The 24,029-nt window shown below is 38.5% G+C and overlaps 1 protein-coding gene across 2 annotated transcripts; it reads right to left on the bottom strand.

Annotated features, from left to right (window-relative positions):
• Positions 1-179: 179 nt before the first annotated feature.
• On the bottom strand, positions 180-23,793 carry cyp21a2 (cytochrome P450, family 21, subfamily A, polypeptide 2). 2 transcript variants are annotated; one of them, XM_084385371.1, is made up of 12 exons: positions 23,043-23,793; positions 21,793-21,981; positions 20,777-20,866; positions 20,516-20,670; positions 18,500-18,595; positions 18,285-18,395; positions 18,095-18,181; positions 17,925-18,008; positions 17,316-17,429; positions 3,476-3,642; positions 1,272-1,375; positions 180-1,194 (listed from the first exon to the last, which is right to left on the bottom strand). In XM_084385371.1, the coding sequence occupies exons 1-12, from the start codon at positions 23,164-23,166 to the stop codon at positions 1,022-1,024; spliced, it is 1,494 nt and encodes a 497-aa protein (XP_084241497.1). In that variant the 5' UTR covers positions 23,167-23,793; the 3' UTR covers positions 180-1,021. The 2 variants fall into 2 exon arrangements, with proteins under 2 accessions (XP_084241497.1, XP_084241496.1); XM_084385370.1 differs by having other exon boundaries at positions 180-1,175.
• Between the last annotated feature and the right edge of the window lie 236 nt (positions 23,794-24,029).

Here is a 24,029-nt window from a genome sequence, read left to right as displayed (position 1 = left end):
ATCTCCCTGCTTCCCTCGACATTTTTACACTGACTTTTGGATAATAAGCTCTGTGACCAACAAAAGTTTATGATACTTACACGTTTTTTCACCAAGCTAATCTTTACAAATGAACACATCTTTTATGAATTTTGAAGCCATAATGTATTCGCCAGAAGCTTTAGAATATAAACAAACTACACCATGAAAAGAAAAGTTTAATAAAGATCACAAGTATAAACAGAAGGTTGTAAAAAGCTAACTAGTGACAGACCCCATACACAAAAGAAATATATTTGCAATATATTTTCAGAATATATTTTGAAATATATTTTTGGAATATATGCAAATATTCGAAAGTGGCCCAATAAATATATTTTAGTTAAATATGTAAATATATGTTGTTGTTTTTTTTTTGAAAATATGTCAATATATTTACTAACAACATATGTTCATATATGTTTTAACTTTTGCAAATTGTTTCATGTGAAATATATTTTGAAATTTAAAAAGTTAACATTTTCACAAACAAACAACACATTTTCAATTTATTTTTTACATTTTTATTTATTTCAGCTATTTTTGAGTTGACAGCTGTCCCCAAGTTGTCCCTTGGTGGCCTGTGGAAATTTCTTCAACACTGCATCTGGGGGTATACTGCCTACTGTTGTGTATAGGGGAAAAGGTAGAGGAATTACTGTGATCAAAATACATACTTAAGCAAGCTAAATACTTAAGCAAGCTAAACATTTTATGACCATATATTTTGTCATATATTTTACATTACATGTTATAAATGTAAATATATTTCACACTTAACATCATATATTTTTGTTATATTTCAGAATATATTTCAAAATGATAAATATAAGTGACCAACAATGCAAATATATTTAAAAAAATGCTTGTGGTTTTTAAACCTCATTCCTGCGACACTCTATTCATAATCAGTTACTGTTCTCTTGGGTGTGCTATAATTGCATATGGTTTGACTTTAAGAACCACACTGGCGACGCCTCGCAGGTCAGGCAGAGGCTCCTCTTTACTGGCAGGCAGGAACTGAAAGTCTCGCAGCAGATAAGCCGTGAAGAGAAACAACTCCATTTTGGCTACCGCCTCTCCCAGACACAGTCGAGCTCCCCCTCCAAAAGGAATCAGGGCACGAAGGGACCCGCCACCATCTTCCAAAAAGCGTTCTAAAATAAATCATATTCACTGTCACGGTTAATGAGCACTGCATTGCATGTGTAAATGTAAATTAGAGAGGTCTGACAACTTGTGTGGTTTTGTACCAGGTTTGAAGCTGTATGGATCATTCCAAACATCTGGATCATGGTGGGCACCATACAGATTAGGAATGATTATTGTATTCTTGGGGATGAAATGGCCTGCAATACTAAACAGAGGACTGTATGAATTTCTTTCAAGAATCTGATTGAACATTAAAAGGGCTATATGAACAATTCAGAAACCCTTATTAATAGCGACACTGGTGGCAGTTAAGTGAACTGTAACTGTAACTTTACTACCAAATATAGAACATTTATTCACAAGACCAATCCGCTAATAATCCACATGAAACTGATTAACGTAAGCTGTAACTGACTGTCATACATTTTTTAACTGCATGCACTGACGTCACTGCCATTACACAATAGGCTGAGTTGCCTCATGTGATCCAAGTTAGCCGTTATGCTTTCTCCCCATACACAAAAGAATTATATTTGAAATATATTTTCTGGATATGTTTTGGAATATATGCACATATTTGAAATTGGCCCAATAAATATATTTCATACTTATATTTCATATATTTTTGTTATATTTCAGAATATATTTCAATGTATTTGGAATATATGCCACATATATTTTTGACACTTTTGGGGACCCGTACAGAAAAAAATACATTGAAATATATTCTGAAATATAACAAAAATATATGAAATATAAGTATGAAATATATTTATTGGGCCAATTTCAAATATGTGCATATATTCCAAAACATATCCAGAAAATATATTTCTTTTGTGTATGGGTCCAATGGTAAGAGATACAGACTCTCTCATCTCCCTAATACAAGACCATCTCTGGTGTTGCTTCACTGCCATTCGCAAATCCTCTTGTGTCGCCTCATGGGATCGTAAAGTGTCCATCGTATGATGAGATTTCAGAATCTCACCCGGAAGTAGTATGTCATCCGAGTACATTTTGCCTACTCTTTTATGAGTACTGTGAATTTGGACATACTTCTTTTGTCACATAGTAGTTTTCGGCATTGTATACCTAGCAGGGAAGTATGCGATTTTGGATGCAGCCTAATTGTTAGTGATCACAGTACTGGGGCCGGTTTCACAAAGATAGACTTTGACTATGGCTTAGATATAGTAGATAGTCAGACTTCAGATAGACATCTAAATCAGACCATTGCACAAAGCACTTAAGACTCTGACATTCTGGGTAAAATAAGACACTTTTCAAAACAAAAAACGGCGGATCGAGTAAGCGCATTCAACCGCTCAGTGCAGTTTACCCCAGCGGAAAATATGTGTTTGTTGGAGGAGTATAACAGTTATAAGGACATTTTACTTGGGAAATTTAGCGGAGAATGTAGTAACAAGAAGAAATGTTTAATTTGGAAAAAGATTGCTTCGACAGTTAACAGCGTTAATCCGATCGTTGAGCGGAGCGTTAAAAATGTACAGAAAAGATACAAAAACATGGTACAAGATACCCTGTATACCACCCATGACACAGAAGCTTTGCTGAGACCCACTGTGTCACCAACAGCATTCAGAAAAGTTCCTGTTGCATAAAATATCAACGCAGTGCAAACCGGCGGCGCCATTCGGCGTCTGTCCGCGGCGCCCAGCAACGGCTCAGGACCTTGTTCAAAATCCTGCCGCGCCACAGAGCACCATTTACATTTTTGTCTCATATTTGTCTCAAATCATCATTAATGTATTTACTGACTTCACCCTGTCCTGCAATATACATTTAGTTTTACATTCATTTACAGAAATCAGCTGCGTGGATGAAAACTGCTGATGTTATCGGATTTCAGGTGATATTCTCAATTCATTCAGTTAACGGACGCTCTGAGGTGAAGTGTTCAGACTGCAGACTTAAGTTTGCAACGATTGTGTTTAACTGTACAGTACAATCATAACATAGTACAGACATTATCTTAATTCCATAATGTCCTTAAACATAACAATATTGCTGGCCATAAACTGAGAAAATGCGCGTCCGTTGTGCGATACCTCGAGTTGTCCTAGACGCGGCGCGGCGCTTCTCGTCTGGTATGCGACCCCCTTTAGACCTAAGTTAGCCTGGGGGTAAGGTGTCTAATTTTTTTAGTCTAAATTAAGTCAGTCTTTATTTTGGTGAAACAACTTGCATTAGACTAGTCTATGAGCAAATTTTAGACTTGTCTAACACTATAGATCGGTCTAAAATAGCTTTGTGAAACCGGCCCCTGATCTCACTCAATGCTCACCTGCTGTTTCGTATGGCTCTGTGAGGCACGGCTAGGGGAGCTACAGGTCGTAGTCTCAACATCTCGTTGATCAATGCACACAGATACGGCAGTCTGTGACGGTCGCTGTACTGAGGGTACCGCACATCCAGCACACCACACAGCTCCTCATACACTTTATTCTGAACCTGGATGGCGAGAGAATGAAAATACTGTGTGCTGAATGTTTGTTAGACCTGTAGATCAGGGGTTTCCAATCCTGCTCCTGGATGACCACTGTCCTGTTCAGAGTTTAGCTGCAACTGTTGGAGAATTTTCCTTGATTCATGTCTAAGTATGATGTAATGAAAATGACAAGCATGAAAAAATAGGTCTGAAAAAGATGAGAGAATGGAAAAATACCCAGACATGCAGAGTGTCAAAATACTGTATGAAACAAAGCACCATTATGTGGGGTTTGACCAATTGAGAAGACATGTCTAACTGTGTCAAGGTCACCAGGCGTGACAGAGGGGAAGAGATAGATTTGAGGGTGCGATAAGAAAAAGTATAAGACATGAACACTGGCCATTGTAACTTTAGATGTCCGGATGGCCAGCCGGCTTCTCACTTTGTTGCCTGTCAATAAAGTTAATTCTTCTGACCTGGAACCTCGACTCTGAGAAACTTCTTTGAGACCTGAACCAAAAAGAACTATGAATTTGCCACGACATAATTGGCGACCTTCAGCCAGGAGTGGACGAGGGGTCGAGGAGTGGCCACGTTGGGCGTGCTGGCAGAGGCCTCACAAAACAAAGGTGGGCCATAAAATAAGGTAAGCAAATTTTTGCTTATATTTGCAAAATATATTTGCACCAACGCCCGGTTGGTGACTGCCTTAAACAAAAGACTCCACCAAAAAGAACCTAAAAGTGATAAAAGAGAAGGAGGGTAGGTTCCAGGTTTTGAGAAACAGTGCATGCAGTATCTGTTTGTCTGTCCATATGCAGGTGCGTATTCCATTCGCATGAGGTGCATTGTACACGTGTGCGTCACGGTATTTTATGCGAAAAGTGCGTTTGCAAAATTATATGTTGTATTGTCCCTAAACGCAGAAGGTGCGTTTTAACGCGAGAAGCACATTATTTGTGTAGGCGAGAAGCGCGTGTCCCCAACGCAGAAGACACGTTGCACGTGAGAAGCACGTGATCTGTTATTTGTTGTATTGTGTGCGTGCAACGCCCTACGTGAAAAGTGCGTTTGAAATGACAAGCACGTGATCTGTTAGTCTTATTTGTTGTATTGTGTGCGTGCAACGCACTACGTGAAAAGTGCGTTTGAAATGAGAAACACGTGATCTGTTTCATGTGAGGAGAAAAGTGGTTTGTGTTTGTATGTCTAAGTGATTTTTCATCTTAAAAATAAGGAGAAAAGTCATTTCGGAGAAAATTAGCAAAAGTGATAATAATAATAATACCTTTTACTTATAATGTGTTTTTTCTAAAAAAACCAAAGTGATAGAAATTAAAAGTTAGAAATGATATAGCCGTGTTTGAGCAGAATTCATAGAAAGGACGGAGACGCAGAGATAAAGTGCTTTTTAACTGAGCTCTGTGCTCTGCATAAAATTACATTTGAGCCACTGTCCCGAAATTGTTACAAAGTGACCTTGGCACCGCTCAGTGAGAAAAAGGGAGTAATTAGGCTGAGAAAGCTGAGACAGACAAAGGCACATAAAATAAAAACTCTTACAAGAAATAATTTTTGAATCAGTGTTATTAAAAGTTTAATGGATGATAAAACAAAAATTGATGACAGGAAAATAAAAAAACAAAGAATATTCCCCGAAATTGGCTTTGTCGGCTATTTGGCCATCTTCCGGACTGTAAGCGTTGTGATCCGAATAGGGAAACACAGCCCATATTGTCAAAAGTTTGATTGATTGACTTTGTCTTTTCATTTGTTACAAGAAAAAATAGGAAAATAATAAATAAGTGTGTGAGAGCGGCTCTGCCTGAGTGTGGGAGAGCGACTCTGTGTGTGTGTGTGCGTGTGTGTGAGTGACTCTGTGCGCGGCTGTGTGATTGTGTGTATGAAATCCCGGGTGTATGAGTGTACGTTATAGCAGACTGAAAGCGTTTGTATTGAGATAGAGAAATAAGGAGGGAGAGAAGTGACCGAGATAGAGTTTTTTCACCTTTTGACACCTGAAGAAAAGTACACATGTGGTCTAGAGTGAGAGATAATTATGAGACAGAGGAGACTAGATTGCAGGAAGAAAGAAAAGATGAGAATGATTTTTAAGAGGCATTAAAACTAACCAAAGGTATTAAGAATCACTTCTGGTTAGAAAAAGAGTTCATAGATAATGAAGGGCAGAGACAGGAGTTAACAAACCAAGGGAAGGATGAGTTTTTGAAAAAATGGACAGAAATAACAAATTTGAACCAGGTTGAACGAAAGTGGCCCTTAGTGGATTGGCGTGATGTGATAAAAAACAACAAAAAAACAGATAACTCTTGAAGCCCTGAGACCACATTTGAACAAATTTAATCTTCCAAAAACAGTTCTTTTGAACCCACAGCTCACAGCCATCGAAATAAAGATAGATCCAATATGGATTCCATATGTAAAAAGGAAGGAAAGGAGGAATTTGCCTAAAGAATTGAAAGTGGCAACCATTCTGAGAAATGTATACATAAAAGTGGGTTCGTGCATTAGGTCAGTGAAATGGGATAGTGACAAAATCTTTGAAGTCAAGCAGGGTGGGGAAATCAGGCCAGTCTTTGTAGATAAATGGACATTGGAAAGACTGGCAGTGTTGGTTGTTTTTGAAAAAGATCCAAGATATATAACTCATTTGTGGGTGTAAATTCACCGAAACAGGCAGGAGATAGAAAGACATCCTAGCTAGAACCAGCTAGAAAAAGTGATGCCGAAGCCATTGTCTGAGGTATAAATACGAACCATTTGAGGTATCTTCAAAAAACTAAACAGATACCAGAATTTTTAAACTTAACAGAAAACTGAGAACACAAAATTATAATTTGATTAATTGAGTGAAGAAATAATTGAGATTTGCAGCAATGGCTTCGATGTCACAGCAACAAGAGACCCCTGTAGAGCAGATTATATCACAATATCCGATATGTAGAGATGCTATTAAAAACTTATCTCGGAAGTGGGAAAAAAGGACCAGAAAGTTAAACACTAAGTGGCCAGCAGAGGGAACATTTGATTTGGCTATGTGCAGGGAAATGGGAGCACTAATAAAGAATCACAAAGCCCAAGATAAAAGCAAAAAAGAGTAGAGAAGAGAGAAAAAGAGCAGGAAGTGTTGAATCTTTTTAGAGATATGGGGGTAAAATTGATTAAGGGAATTAGGGAGAAGATAGAAAATAAAAGTGATGTAATGGCAACCCCAGCCCCTTATGCACCCCCCTATGATTCAACTGGTAAACAACTGCCACTAGTGAATGCAACTTTAACAGTTCAAGGTAAAGTGGACCTTGAAGACGAGCCAACCGATGAAGCAAGAGGGGAGGGAGGAGAGGATGACGACAGAAAAATGAGCCCTGGCCGCAGAGAAAGAAAAACTACAGACATCTTTGAAGTTTCAAAGCAAGACACACTGAATTATGGGGGAAGTCAAGACAGCAACCTAAGCATGAAACATCTGACCAGGGTAACCCCAGACCCCACCCTCTCCAATCCTTATCATCATGCAAGCAAAGCCCTACAAGAACTTGAAGAGAGACTGAAGAAGGAGATGGAAGCTGACACTCAGCAATCCGAACCTGAACAGGATGAAATAGAAAGAGACATACTCATGACCAAAGAACAAATTCAACAAGAGACCCTGCTCTTGGAAGAACTCCCCCAAAGCAAACCACACTGGATAAGAGGGGACAATTTGAGAAGAAGGTCAATGAGTGGAGCATATCTGCATGAAGACGGAAGAGACCAACTGAGAGAGAAACAAACACAGTGCCCCATCCTGATTAAAGGACAACAAGGACAGTATGTGCCGTGGGCAGGACAAGATCTAGAAGGACTGATAGCACGCCTCCCTGACATACACAAAGGGGCGGGCAAATGGATTCGACTACTGGAAGAAGAGACAATGGGCAAGATACTAGCCATCGGAGACATCAAGGCCCTCCTGGCAAAGTGTGTGGGAGGTGCAAGAACAAATGAAATCCTTGATGACTCAGGACTTAACTAAGCAGTTGACTCGACAAGGATGGATGCCATACCACTTGACCATTACAGAACAGTGATGTGGCAAGCCCTCAGAGGACATTATCCCACCCAGATGGATCCAAAGTTATTAAAAGGGGAACCAATGGGCAAAGAAGAAAACCCAACCACCTACGTCCAGAGACAATCACGAAGATGGAAGCAAGAGCTAGAAAAAGACCCTGAATGAGATCCAGTGATAACAGTGCTGTTCAGGGCTGCTATAATGGAAGCCATGCCACCCGTTGTAAAAGCCAAGCTGGAAGATGTAGTGGGACTGAATTCAAAGACGACAAGAGAGTTCTGTGACCATGTGACTCATGCAGTAGAACAATACAGGAAGAGTGAACAGAAGCTGAAGAATCAAGAAAGAGAGCTTCAAAGAAGGCTGACCCAATTACAGCTGGATGAACTAATCAACAAAAAGAAGAAAGTCCAAGCTACCATGAAAGATGTTGAAGATCAGTCTGCAGTGATGGCAGCGGTGAACATACCGAACCCAGCTGCACAAGCCATGCCGCAGGCACCAGCCCCTATGGGTCAGAGCACATCCAACACCCCAGGAAATCAACAACAGCCAAGTGCACCAATTGTTATATACCTACCTGAACAGCAAAACAACAGAAATGGAGCAATGCCAGGAAGAGGACGAGGGAGAGGAAGAGAATACAACAATCAACAAAGAACACAAGACACTCAAGGCATGTGTTGGGGGTGCAACCAGCCTGGACATATCAAGAGAAACTGTTGTATTAACCCATGGCCCCAAAATGAACCGCTGCGTGAACAGATGTACCAACCATGGCAACAGACTAATCAGAACCAGCAGAACAGTTTAAAAAATCAAGTGTGCCAGAATCTGAGTTTCATTGTACAATGATATATGATCCACTGAGAAACCCGATTTTAGAAAACGACTGGTTAGAAAAAACGAGGGGACAGAAAATATATTTGAATTCTACAGAAAAACAGTGGGAAACCACTGAAAACCCTTTCATTTTTATGACACATCTTAACATTTTATGCTCAACTAACATGTTAGGGATCCCTAAATTAATAGTAGAGACAGAAAAGAAAAAATGAATTGAAGTCAAAAATGGAGGAGCTGAAATTGGAGATGGAACAAAAGGTACCGGTAGAGTTGTGGTCTCAGCATGATACAGATGTGGGACTGGTGAAGTCAGCCAATCCTGTTAGAATTAGAGTAAAATCAGGAATGAAGTTGCCAAGAAAACAACAATACCCATTAAGACGTGAAGCAGTAGAAGGAATTAGAAAAACAATCGATGGATTGTTAAAGGCTGGAGTGTTGGTTGAAACTGTTAGTTATTGTAACGCCCATTCTACCAGTTGAAAAGGCCAATAAGTCAAAATGGAGATTAGTCGATGATTTAAGGCCAGTCAATGAGATAGTGGAAGATTGGCCGGCAGAAGTCCCAAATCCACATATGCTATTGAAAAAATGTTCCACCTGCTGCTAATTATTTCACTGTAATTGATCTCTGTTCTACATTTTTCAGCATCCCGTTAGCGGACGAAAGCAGAAACCTTTTTTCATTCACTTACCAAGGTAAACAATATACATACCCCGAGGATTTAAACACCACATGTCTTGAACCAAGTACTGAAGCGTGATTTGGAAGATTTAAGACTGGATAAAACATATCGCATATTATAGCACCAAATTGGATAATGTTGCTCAAGGCTACCCACCATGCTATCAACAAGATATATATTTATATTAGACTAATATTTTGCTTATGATAAAGCCTCTGTTGTCACCATGGGCTATCTAGTCATAATATACTGTTGGAAAGTTTTTCTTTCTTCAAAGCAGACCAGGAGACGTTGGGAAGAAGAGTTTCTTTATTGAGCGCGGCTGCGGTTCGTCCAACATTATCTAACTAACGTAACTTTACATGGTTTCTTTATAGGCATTTCAGTGGGGTGTCCCTAAAGGTGCTGAACTTACACACAGCCTGAATCTAATCATCTAAAGACAATAGAGGCAATTACCCCCAACTGAGATAATGGTACCCCCCAAATTGTATAAATAACACATGGTCACGAGAACTAAGACTTTGTAACATTCACACATAGTTTAACTCTGAGTAGGAAGATTAAAGACTTCCCCAAAAGGTATAAACAACACATGGTCCCGAGAACTAAGACTATGTAACATTCACACACAGTTCAACTCTTAGTTTTCTTATGTGATGTTATGTAAGGAAGCATATCTGAAATCGATTCTTAAATTTGTAACCCTTCAGTCCCCTCTTTGAGAGTTCTTTAAAACTCTCACAAAATACAAATTTAGACACTTAAAAGTTCATTCTTGTAACTTGAAAAAGTTACAGGCACAAGCATGATCTGTGTTGTTCATCTGTAATTGCATGCTGACACAGAAACAAAACATGCAATTAGGGTCCGTGAAGTCCTTACGAGTAATAGTCTTTTCTGGTTGAAAACTGTTATTTCCTTGTGCTGGACGTGAGTCATTTGTTGGTTGACACACTTGATACTAACCGGTTTCCGAACCATGAAAAGTTATCTTCAGTCATCGGGTGTAATTTTGTTGAAAGATCAAGAATGTCTTGTTGTAGATTGTTAAAGTTCTCTGATGGATGACTGAAGTTCCCGTAGGTGAGTCTCTGCGTTGTGTATTTTTTTTCTTTTTCTTTTGGGATAGTTCGTTCAGCAGTTGTCGTCTTGAGGTTGTGGCTTCATATGCAGGTGAGACGCGGTCGTTGCGTATGGATCTCGGAACAGCCATCAAGTGTTTATCTGCACAGAGTAAGAAAGAAAAACAGAAAACAGAGCAGTATTTCTTCAAACACTAGGGTTGTATGGTTTTTAGAGTCTGCTGTTGTTGTTTCATTCTTTCCATATTTCTTAATTGTTTTGACACCTATGGACCAGTGAGGTGGGGATAAGCTACTGAGGGGGAAACCTATGAGGAAATCTTCACCACATGGCTGACCCCCGAGGCCTGTTGCACTTCGGTTCTTCCATGGGCTCCACACTGGTCTGTGTCCTATACTGTCCCTGTTGTGTGCACACTGTACAGTGTGTGAGAAAATTGGCACATTTCCATTCTCCAGTGAAACATCAGTCATAGTAGACGTCATAATAGGGCATGGGGGTCTGACTGGAATATTTCTGTGGTATAACATTTACGGCTGTGACTTTACTTAACCAGGGTTCCCCAAAAGAAGGCTGAGACAGTCACTTTCCTTTTGTTCTATTAAACAAAAATCAGTCTTTCGTCTTTGTTGTTGTTTCTGGGGAAATTAAGCACTCACAGCCCAAAAAGTTATTTTTGTTTTTCCTACACTCTCTCATCCAATGGCCAGGTTTACCACAGTAATTACAGCTGCCCTCTCTCTTAGGACGTTTTACGTTTCTGTTCATTCTCTGTGTTAATCTTAAAGGATGCTGCTGCAATTTTTACTCTTTCTTTAACATCAGAATCTCTTTCCCAAATAGCTAAACTTTCTAGGTTACTTCTGAGAGTTCTGTTAGCCCACGTAATATCAAGGAATGGCAAGGCTGTTCTGTACTCAGCTAAAAGACCATCTGCCCAAATTCGTATTAGAGCTCCTTTGTCAGCTAGCACACTTTCGGAATCATCCACTATTCCACTGTAAGTTACGGCTGCCTGACAAAACCTCTCAGTATATTCACTCACAGTTTCTTCTTTCTTTTGTACACAGCTAGTAACTCTAGACCAATTTACTTTGGGTTAGGGCTGGGCGATATGGACCAAAAGTCATATCCCGATATATTTAGGCTGAATATCGATATACGATATATATCCCGATATTTTTTCTGCAAAGTGAGAGCAAATGTTCAGTCAAAGTCAAAGCCAAACATGACGCCACAAGTAGTTTTATTGAAACCGGCTATTTCAGTGAACAGTTGCAAAATCAAATTAATAAATTATAAACAGGTTTCTTTACCTTAGGGCTGCACCGATTATCACAAAAATCATAATTGCCAATTATTCCCTTGGAATTGTAATTGTGATTTATTAATTATGATTATCAAAGTTTACATTGAATATATATAAACAAATTTTGTGTAAACATGTTATAATTTGATTATATATAGCCTACATATATATAGGCAAATTATAACACGTTTACACAAATTTGTTAACACACACACACACACACACACACACACAAGTACTGTCCCCCTTTACTTAACATAAATTGTAAAAATATGACTAGTAAAGACTAGTAGGCTACTAATAAATAAACAGTAGGGCTATGCTAAAGCTATTAAATAGCAGTCCCAAACTAGTTTTTGTTAATACAATGTGGTATGAGCCACTACAGTCATTTAAAAATATAAAAAATAACACAAAGAAAAATAAAGTAAACGACAGTTACCATGGTGAATACACAATATTAACAATAACTGTTAATGAACCATGGAAACTGCTCCTGGTGAATAGAATGAAAATCATACCTGCATTACTTTTATTTCGTGTAATTTACAATGTAACGGCGTTGCATGCTTGTATAGTTTCTTTTGCACTTCATATAGCCTACAGTGAAGCGATACACAGCGCGCGCGCCGCCGCATTTGCACGTGCAATTGAAGAGTGTGCGCTCCGAGCACAGTATAACGGCTGACAGGACAAGGAAGTCCGTGTTTCTGAGGTGAAAAACTTTATTTCAGCGTACACTTATGTCACTGCCTGTTAGTTCCTATTGTGCTGGGTTTTCTGAAGTAGTCATGATTCGCCTCTCATAACATAACATGCTCTAAACACGCGCGCAGAGTGGAAGGAGGGGCGGACTATTTGAAAATTTGAAATATATATCGATATATGCGATATGGTCTAATTCCATATCGCATTTCAAAATATATCGATATATTTTTTATATCGATATATCGCCCAGCCCTACTTTGGGTCCTAAGATATTCTTTAGAATTTTCAAGACACCTTCTCTCAAATCACCTTTACTGGCATATAGCAGTTCGGAAGTAACAGCGGACTCAAAATTGTTGAATTCAGATTCAGCTAGAATTTGTGACATCAGCTGTGTGACTTCTGGCAACGACATGTCGTAAAGACGCATTTTACTGATCAATGCTCTTCTAAATTCAGAAAAATGTGTGTGTGCTGAGGGTAAGCTCTGGAATAATCTCTCTATATCTTTTGGTCCTAGCGCTTTGGCAACAGTTTGTATTTGGACAACAGAAGAGTTGGGAGGAACACTTTCAGTTCCCTCAGCTCCCTGAGATCTTCTCCTTGCCCCACACACTTCAACTGCATTTACATTGACATTGTCTTCTATTCTATCAAAAGACTGTAAATCAGGATAGCTTTCATCTGACTGTTGGTCTTCTGAGTCACATTTGGTTGAGGCCTTGTTATGGCCCAACTTTTTCGTGAAACAGGACACTTGAGTATGCAATTGTTTGTTCTGTTCTTTTAACTTATCAATACAACGAGCTTGTTCTTGTACAATGGATAAGCTAAATTCTCTGTGACAGAAGATAATACCTTTCACATTTTTCTTCCTGATACATGCACCCAACACTTTCTTGCAATCTTCAATTGACCATACTTTATCTGCATCAATGCCAAATTTCTTTGTTAAATTCAATCTGACTGGCTCAGTTACGATGGAGTCCATGTGCTCTGATAACAAAGACTTGAATTCACTATCTGTCCATAAAGGTGTAGCTAGTCCAGCTTTCTCAGTTGTGGGAATCAGTCTAGTACTTTTCCTAAACATTTTGTGAATTTCTATGTTACCACACAAACAAACACTAAACTTCTCTTATCAACAGAGGGTACACGTTAACACAGATCAACTATTGTTAACCTTCCTTGCCCAGAGCAAAGGATAACACAAATTACTAGCACTTTACGCTAATCTTCCCTGCCTGACAAGAACAGAGGATAAACTTAATCTCTAAAAGACAACTTTAGAGGATAACTTAGTTAACAAAACCCTGCAGCTGTTTGTTAACTTCTTCTCTGTCGGCGCAGAGGAAAACAAATTTGTACTGGTCTGCATCGGTTCTTTGAATAGAGTGAAACTCACCGAATCGTTGGTTGTACAGAAAACATTCGTCTGGAACTCAGTCAGCTTTGTTGAGATCTTTGTGCTTGAAGTTTCAAGATTCAGATCTTTGAGCTTGAAGTTTCAAGATTCCGTCTGGAAAAGTTCATTCTTTGTTGAGTTTCAGTTTCTCCATCCGGGTCACGGCACCATCTGTTGGAAAGTTTTTCTTTCTTCAAAGCAGACCAGGAGACGTTGGGATCACGTTCAAACAGAAGAGTTTCTTTATTGAGCGCGGCTGCGGTTCGTCCAACATTATCTAACTAACGTAACTTTACATGGTTTCTTTATAGGCATTTCAGTGGGCAGTCCCTAAAGATGCTGAACTTACACACAGCCTGAATCTAATCATCTAAAGACAATAGAGGCAATTACCCCCAACTGAGATAATGGTACCCCCCAAATTGTATAAATAACACATGGTCACGAGAACTAAGACTTTGTAACATTCACACATAGTTCAACTCTGAGTAGGAAGATTAAAGACTTCCCCAAAAGGTATAAACAACACATGGTCCCGAGAACTAAGACTATGTAACATTCACACACAGTTCAACTCTTAGTTTTCTTATGTGATGTTATGTAAGGAAGCATATCTGAAGTAGATTCTTAAATTTGTAACCCTTCAATACACTCATCATAAAGTTGCTGATTTAATAGAACAAGGACGTTTTGTTTTGACCCAAGCTAGATGTTTGACATACTCCACTTTACTAACATATTCTGATGATACAATAAAGAGATTTACTGCAGCAAACCCAGCTAATTTTGTCCAGCTAGAGGGGGAGGGAACACCTCATGAATGTGTTTCTGCCTCTATGGCCTTTACTCGTCTGAGACCAGATTTGGAATCAACACCAATTGTTGATGCAGACGTGGACTACTTTGTGGATGGCTCGTGTTTTAGAGACCATTTAGGTAATCATGCTGGTTTTGCTGTTGTACAAAGAGATGGAGATAGTTTCAATTCTGTTTTGATGCAGCATTGTGGACAACCTTGCTCAGCACAATTGGCCGAACTAAAACACTTACTGAAGTTTGCATGTTGGCTAAAAACAAAGTAGCCAACATCTATACCGATTCTGCATATGCCAATGACGTATGTCATCTCTTTAGTGCAGTATGGAAACTAAGAGGATTCAAAAAGAGTGATGAAACCCCAATCCAACATGGGGACCAAATTACTAAACTAATCACAGCTATGATGTTTCCAACCAAATTGGCCATTATTAAGTGTCAAGCTCATAAAAAAAAGCCAATGACTTTGTGAGGAAAGGCAATAATGCGGCCGATATACAGGCTAAACAAGCCTCAGGATGTCAATTAGCAGTTATGGCACCGTCTGTTCTGATCCAGCCCCTACCTGCTGTAGACAGCATTGCTCAAATGCAATCCAGAGCCTCTCTATCTGAAATACATTTATGGCAGCAAAGGGGGGCGACAAGAGACACTAACAATATATGGAGATCACAAATTAGACAGATCATTAGAACATGAATAGAGTAGGGAGTTAGTTAGAGGGGTTTTAATTGTTTCTTTGATTTTTTTTATAAAGGACCCCTTCCTGAGTGTTTTCTTTTTTTACACTTATAATCCTACTGAGAATATTTTTACATATAATCACACTAACTGTCACAAATATGAATATGTGAATGAGAGGGGACGATACAAGGTTTGAAGCAGGTCATTGCCCGTGGTACGAGGTAACGCAACCAGATATAAAGGGAAAAGATTAGAATGTTTTTACTACTTTTATCACTTACTAATCATTTTACTCTTATAACAGAGTTCTTTTAATATTCTAAAGTTTTTATGAATCAAAAGTGAAGTACATGCATTAGACTACTGGTAGATGTTTCCACGGGGTAAAAAGAGAAATTAATTACAAGCGCGGTCGCCAATTGCCGGACCAGCAAGGGCAGACTCAACTGGTGGTTTAAAAACCTGGTGTCTGCTCCAACACCAGATAGTGCCCAGGGCACCTCTGGCAACGATGGCGCAACCCAGATAGCACTCCAGGCCACCGGAAGCGCCTGTGCAGTTCCTCTGGCACCGTGGGATAATCCTAACTTCAAGTCTGTACACTGAGATATGTTGATTATGCTGAAAAATCAAATGTTTGAAGTAATCTATCCCTTCAAGACTGATAATAGAAAAGGAAGGTGGGATCTTTTACTCCGCTCTAGTCGAGTGGGGGCGGAGATGTTTGGTCTCACTATTCCTCCAGGGTGTACCTTCGTGAGTGGGCTTATTGATAAGAGAGATGGATGGTCCATATTGGCCATGATTGAAAGATAATGGAGAGAAGCCTGATCATGAAGATGCATTCTGGGACAGAAATGAAGGTGGGACTAGGATTAGTCCCAAAGGGGGGATATGTTGGAGAATTTTCCTTGATTCATGTCTAATAATAATAATAAATAATAATTCGTTACATTTATATAGCGCTTTTTCTGAGACCTCAAAGCGCTTTACATAGAAGGGGGAATCTCCTCAACCACCACCAATGTGCAGCATCCACCTGGATGATGCGACGGCAGCCATATTGCGCCAGAACGCTCACCACACACCAGCTTACTGGTGGAGAGGAGACAGAGTGATGAAGCCAATCAGTATATTGGGATGATTAGGAGGCCATGATGGACAGAGGCCAAGGGGCAAATTTGGCCAGGATGCCGGGGTTACACCCCTACTCTTTTACGAAGGACATCCTGGGATTTTTAATGACCACAGAGAGTCAGGACCTCGGTTTAACGTCTCATCCGAAGGACGGTGCTCTTTTTGGCAGTATAGTGTCCCCGTCACTATACTGGGGTGTTAGGACCCACACAGACCACAGGATGAGCACCCCCTGCTGGCCTCACTAACACCTCTTCCAGCAGCAACCTGGTTTTCCCAGGAGGTCTCCCATCCATGTACTAACCAGGCTCAGCCCTGCTTAGCTTCAGTGGGCAACCAGTCTTGGGCTACAGGGTGATATGGCTGCTGAGTATGATGTAATGAAAATGACAAGCATGAAAAAATAGGTCTGAAAAAGATGAGAGAATGGAAAAATACCCAGACATGCAGAGTGTCAAAATACTGTATGAAACAAAGCACCATTATGTGGGGTTTGACCAATTTAGAAGACATGTCTAACTGTGTCAAGGTCACCGAGCGTGACAGAGAGGAAGAGATAGTTTTGAGGGTGCCCATTGGGCACCTAGCGATAAGAAAAAGTATAAGACATGAACACTGGCCATTGTAACTTTAGATGTCCGGATGGCCAGCCGGCTTCTCACTTTGTTGCCTGTCAATAAAGTTAATTCTTCTGACCTGGAACCTCGACTCTGAGAAACTTCTTTGAGACCTGAACCAAAAAGAACTATGAATTTGCCACAACATAACCCAAGTTAAATACACCTGAACCAAGATAATCAAGGTCTTCAGGATGACTAAAAACTTCCAGGCAGGTATGTTAGGGCAAGTTGGAGCTAAACTCTACAGGCCATTGACCCTCCAGGACCATGATTGCTTGTAGATAGAAGACATTTAAATAGGCTGCAGAAAACAATAGGTACCTCAGGCCTATGTAAAAGGAAGGCCACAGTCCAGTTGAGCAAGGCAGCAGTAGTTTCTGTCCCTCCAATTAGCAGATCCACTATAGTCATGTGCACATGAGTGTTTGTCAGAGTCTATATATAGGAGACAACAATAATTTGGTTAACAATATTGGATTCATTATAGTAAAAATTGTTTGCCCCCATGCCAAACTCCTGATTGTGCAGATTTCAATTGAAATGAATATGAAATTTAAAATGTGACCGCACCTTTAGGTGTCTGTTTGTTTACATTTAAAGGGAACAGCTTGAAGAACACTGTATTTTTTACTGTACTGTCTTGAATAGGTTAAAGAAAAGATATTTCATTTATTTTACTGATTACAAGTTCTTTCCTTTATTCTTTTCAACATTTTGTAAGAACAAAAGAAGCTAACAACTCAGTTTGTCTTTTATAGATTAAATAATTATTCATTAAACAAACATCCCCCCCCCCCCCCAGGACATTCAAACACAATGTTATGCCTGTTTTTCATTCAATAGCAAAATATACAATTTATTTCAGTATTTTGAGGTCTCCAGTTTGGGAAACTCCAGAAATCTCCAAACAAATCATGTTCCATTGCTCACCATTTGATTGGCTGCTCCTTGTGGTGGTTCAAGGCACTGCAGAAGTGAAGAAGTCAGCGTGCTGCCTTCTTTATGGTCACTTCTCTGCACATGCCACTCCATTAGTACTTAGCACATTTTAGTTAACTATGTTTAATCATTTTATTAATTATTTGAGCATTCATTCTTACCTTAAACTCCTCTATGTGTTTCCCTATCAGTTCATCACGTCTGGCTACCTCCTTCATGAGACGAGAGAATGGGGTGTTGGGTAATTTCTATGAGGAAAAATAAATTTAAAAAAGGGTGCAAATGAAATGCATCTAGGGTCAAAACAATTCTAAAATCCAGCAACTTGGGGGTTAAAATCAAATGTGTTACCCTGAGCAGAGGGAAGGAGTCCAGTGCTGAGATCCAGGGTGAACCCCAAAGAGACACAATCTTATTCAGACAGTCCTGCAGCTTCTGCAACTCTTCTGAACTCTTATCATACTGTCACAATGAGAGGCAGCAGGAGGTTTCAGTGTGAGTGAGACCATGACATTGAGGACACATAAATTGTATATTGTGGGGAATAACTTTTAAACATCATTTACAGTTTTGCCAAAGGTTAGTGTTGTGATGACATTACTCGCGGCCACAGTAAAATCTTCAGATAAATCCACTGCTTTTCCTTTGTAGTCCCGCAACACCTGTTTCAAAACCACAAAATGTTTTCTTTTAAGGGATTAATCTGTGTAAGTGTGGTTTTAATAATTATTTTAAACATTAAAAAAAAAAAAAAAAAATCCAACATTCCAAAATGTTACAAATTCAACATTTTCGAATGCTTTTATCTTAGACCCCCCATGTTATTTGATAGTTAAATGTCTGTGGTCCGGGTAAACCCTACGTTGCAGTAAAACATGACAATTTTGACCTTGTGGGGACATTTTAAGGTCATACTAAATTATTTTTTAATGTAAAAATGCAGAAAGTTTTCTGTGAGGGTTGTGTTTAGGGTTAGAGCTAGGGGACAGAATATACAGTTTGTTCAGAATAAAAATAATTATGTTTATAGAAAGTCCCCACAAAACATACAGTATAACCCAACGTGTGTGTGTGTGTGTGTGTGTGTGTGTGTGTGTGCGTGTCAGAGGGTGCTTCTCGTTTCCTGAATTCTGCATTCTCATTTTCTTGCTCCTTTGTACTTGACCCATGACCTGGAAACGGATAAAAGTCTGTCATGATGAAGTATGTATCAGTGTGTGACTGCGTTTAACTCCACTTTTAGACACACTCGCAACTTTCCTAAGCACTTCCCTTTTGGGTCAATTTCTGCCGCCACACTGATAAAAATGATTTTGTGGTGAAGTAAATACTACAGAAAAAAACAATGTAATTTACATGAAAAGTTAGTTCAGGCAAGAAGTAAAAAAACTAAGTAAATTATATATTAGCACTCAATTCAAGCATGTAGAAATGAAAGCGTAAATATCAACGTTATAAAATTAAGTAAAATTACTCAACTTTTCTGATACTGGTGTTCCCATCATGCACTGGGCTTTGAATAATTAATGAGGTTGATTTTTCACTGTTTTCCAGCTGTATTTACACTGTTTTATCATTGCTTTTGTTGTTAGGATTAGTAACTTGCCATTTTGTGAAGTTTGGAGTTCATTTTCTACTCAAAATGACACATTCAAACACAAAAATGATGCATCAAATGTTACCGTCATTGTGTATTGTCTACCAAGTATTGAGGTCTCTGCGACACAAAACTGTTGATAATGTACTAATTATTTAGATGTTTCTAAATAAAGCATATACTATAAAAAATGTGGTTTTATTCAATGTTATGTTGTTTAAGTGAGATGTATTGCAAAGGAAACTTCAACTGAATAGATATTACTCAACTTTTTCTAGACAAGTTAAAATTACTTATTTTCTAAGTTACTTTCACTTAACTTAGTTAAGTAGAGTTTACTTAATTCCATATGTGAAATTTACTTTAGAAATATGCGTGCAAAAAACTTGCCAAAGAAAAATTAAGTAAATTTTACTTATAGTTTTTTTTCAGTGCATTTTGAAGTGCATTCAACTTTGTCAAGTGGGTGAGTGAAGTGTATTTGGATAGACCCTCCTCCACCCCTCAATTTTGACAGAGGGAGCGAGTCTACTTAATATGTACAATTCAGACAGATCCATAGACCACAATGCAACACGATTGTGATGTCACAGCAGATTGTGCTTTTACCCCCACCCCACACAGCTCTAGTAGCCTATATGGTATTGGGAGTTATTTTGACATTTAACCGCATTATGCTTGAAGCTACTTTAAGCTGACTGTTATAGTTTATTGTATTGTTATCATTTTCATTTGTGCAATTTTTGTCATTTTCTCCAACAGCCCAAGCATACATATAGAAAAAAAGAATGAATAAATCAGTGATTCAAGTGATCAAGGGCTTAGTGCGTTCCATTTAAACATATTGTAAGGGTTCCACCAGCAGTGGGCACTCGTACAACGTAAGCAATGACGTACATCCGAGTGAATGAGACGGAGGGAAGTTAGTGAGGGAAGAGCATATAAAATTGGACTGAAACGCAGCCTGTGTGTATCTGCCCTTTACCTGACAGAGATGGTGTGCTTGCTTTTCTATGACAGAGTGCAGGGAATGAGTCGCGCAGCGCTGCAGAGCACTATGTACCAAACGCCTATGAGCCTTCCATTCCTCACTGAAATCACCCAAAGAAATGGTTCGCCCTCCACCTGACACTGTATCAGCTAAGAGTGAGGTACAAGAACAAACACATATGAGATATGAAATATAGGCAGTCTTTTTGAAAAGATAATCAATTGACTGCTGAGCTAGTTGAACAAAGTAAGTTACCTGTGTATGAATGAGGCCTCCCAGCAAAGTCAGACCATTTTTTAATCAGAGCCTCGCGGATGATTTCACTACTGTTTAATATCACCATGGCTGCAAAAAACAATAAAAGACATGAAAAGATATTGTTAATGACATAAGGGAGACTAACGTAACAGTAGTTGCAACATTATTATTTTTTTACTCCTCTGAATATTTCTCAAACTATGTTATTTTTTGTTATTGATCAGAAAAAAGTAAACGGTAAACCAATCATGAATCACAAGATTATTTCGGAACAGCAAAAATAAATCACATTTTAATGTTACAATTAAAATGCCAAACCTTTGTTTTGGTTTTTATATAATAATAACACTGAAAAATAATGTTTCTGGTTAAAATATACCATCATTACATAATTGACTCTTGTCTGAATGTTTGCCAGTGTAGCTTTTTAAAAAAACATTTTTTTTTTACTTTTGCTTATCTTACTAACAGCTATAAAACAAATATGAAAAAATAAATAAATAATAGAATGGAGAATGCAGTCTTTCTTGTCTAATAAACGAAAGCACACATACACAGGAAGAGTTGCTCTCAAACATGCAGTTTATTTTTACTTGCATTCCTTGTACCACATGACAAACATGTACGCTTTCTTTCATAGCCTACTAATACGTGCTTACATCACAGTCTGATGCTGAACAGAAAACATGGAACAGGAGTTACATGTGAATTTACTTTTTTAGCCTCAAAATGTAATATATCCCATATTCCTAACATATTGGGAGAAATGAATGAAATACTGTTATGTAAACATAAACAAAGATAAATAACTATGAATATGTAATCCTTTCCTCAAAAACAAAATGCATACCCATTGCTCTGTTGTTTTTATTGAAAAATCTAAATATTTAAATGTTCAAAATGATTCAAAATTGATGAATGACCAAAGTTTGTGTAATTCTACATTTGATTTAGTTGTGGTTCATAGGTCATGAGTTTTACTAACATGGAGATCAAATAAAAAGATGAATTACTTGTGCTGCCACAGTTGAGCCGATAGATATTTCCATAGCGATGCGCCAGTGCAGTCAAGTGGATGGGCAGATGATCTTGAGCGAGATCCAGCATATTGCCCAGCAGAGGGAGAGAGAATGGACCAGGAAGAGTGGGAGAAAGAGAAAGGAAGCGCTTAGAGAGGGAATGCTGGAGTTTGGGCACAGCAGCTAGACAAGTACAAGTGGAAAGACAAGTACAAGTGGAAAGACAAGTACATATCAAAATGAAGCAGAGATGTCGAATTTCACAATCTCCTTTAGGGGTGGGCGATATACCGGTAGACACGATTAACCGGTAGAAATTTGTGACTATCGTCTCTATCGTGGTTACGCTCACTTGACGTTTCTGTGCTACACAGTCACGGAAGCTTGTCATTAGCATGCGTTTTTAAGTATTGCGGGTTAAAAACTAGTGATTAAGTAAGCAGCGAATGACATATCGATATATGTGCTTGCTGTCAGAGAGACTGTTTCTCATCACTGAGAGCAGCACACCGCTGCTCATAAAGCACATGAGAACTGAACTGAGTGATTTTTGCAGACTAAATACAAATACTTTTGTGTCAAAGTGACCCTGTCTTTGCATGTAAACAGTCATTTATGTCTTCAGTGAACGTAAACAGTTGAGAAAGAAAACACACGAGTATATTGAATATGTGCAGTCGGTCTTAAAGTGACAGCATCCAAATGTACCTGCTGTTGTCATTAATGTAATCAAACAACAAAAAAGAGAAAATCTCTCACTGCTCTTGACTGAATCACTTTTGTAACTTTAATAAGTATAAATGTATTATTTCATTTACACAGTGAAGACTATGCAGTGTTTTCTATACATTTGAGTACTTAATACAAATGCAATTTACGTAGTAGGCCTATTTCTTATTTCTAGTGCTTGAAGTTTTTCTGGTAGGTCTATTTCATTTGTCTCTTTGTTTGTTTTCCTATATGCTAGTAATTAGTTAGCATTAGTTTTTTGTGATATTGAAAATGGTGACAAGAATTATCAAAATGTCAATGATATCAAACATTTTGAAATCATAAAAACCTTATTTAAAACAAAAATAACTATATTGTGATATATATCGTACCGTGAAATAAAATTACTCATATCGTGATATAAGATTTTGGTCATATCACCCACCCATAATCTCCTTAACTTTTCTGGTATTCAGGTTATCAATGGAAGGTTCTTAAATCTACGCCGCTCTAATTTGAATCAAACCTCCTACCTTCTGGTTTGTTGCTTGCTTTGGCATCTCTGTCACTTTGCCTTTCAGTCTGTCTACAGAGTTGGACCACAAGCATCCACAAAATGAACAGTAACAGCGCCACACTCACTGCTGAGATACACATGCTGTTGATTCTTTATTGAGTCTAAAAAACTTTCTGAAAGCTTTTCTTTTACTCTCCCCCTTTTATTATATTCATCCTCCAACCCTGCACCAATCCACATGATTGAGTGTTGTTCCTCAAAGTATCCTCTCATCAAGGATAGGTAAATATTATCTTGACCTTTATCTCAATGTTACTCTCAAAGCAAGAAGAATTAACCTCTAACATTACGATTTGATGAATGATATTACAGGATACCAAGTGCCCATTGGCTTTATGATCAACAAAGTTTCTATTTAGTAAAAAAAAAAAAAAGGAAGTACATATAAATAGTGGACTCTAACACTAAGTGCAACTGTGCATGCTATTGTATATCCTTTACTGCCGAGCTCCATGCTGATATATTGCCGCAAGGCGTTGGAAGGAAAGGCCCCATTCATTGCAAATAAAGCAGTGATTCAGCAGAAGCTCAGGAATATAGTGAAATACAGTTACCACCCTGAAAAACCAATCAAAGAAGTATAGTGTCAGGTATGGCGGAATCAAGTCTATAGCCAAACCACAATCTAAGCCTTCAGCCCTCACAGGAATTACTGTTTAACCAGTCTGCTTCAACTGGCAGTTTAGCAGAACTGAACAGACATTTGGAAAAGGATATTTGGAAAAGGATTTGCCTGTAAAGAAATGTTATGCTGTAATAATTCACTGATGGGTCCATGTGCACTAATGCAGAATCATTATACAGATATGAACATAAGTGTTCTACTTGACACATGCAAATACTGCCATCAAAGTTTGGCTTTGATTCTGCATTGATATGTATATTTTTTTATATTAATTATATTATATTATATTATATTATATTATATTATATTATATTATAT

Source organism: Rutilus rutilus (assembly GCF_951802725.1).
Source record: "Rutilus rutilus genome assembly, chromosome: 17".
In the NCBI taxonomy this organism is placed as follows: domain Eukaryota; kingdom Metazoa; phylum Chordata; class Actinopteri; order Cypriniformes; family Leuciscidae; genus Rutilus; species Rutilus rutilus.
Note: the sequence above shows the minus strand (reverse complement) of the source record. Positions and strands in the feature narration are given on the sequence as shown.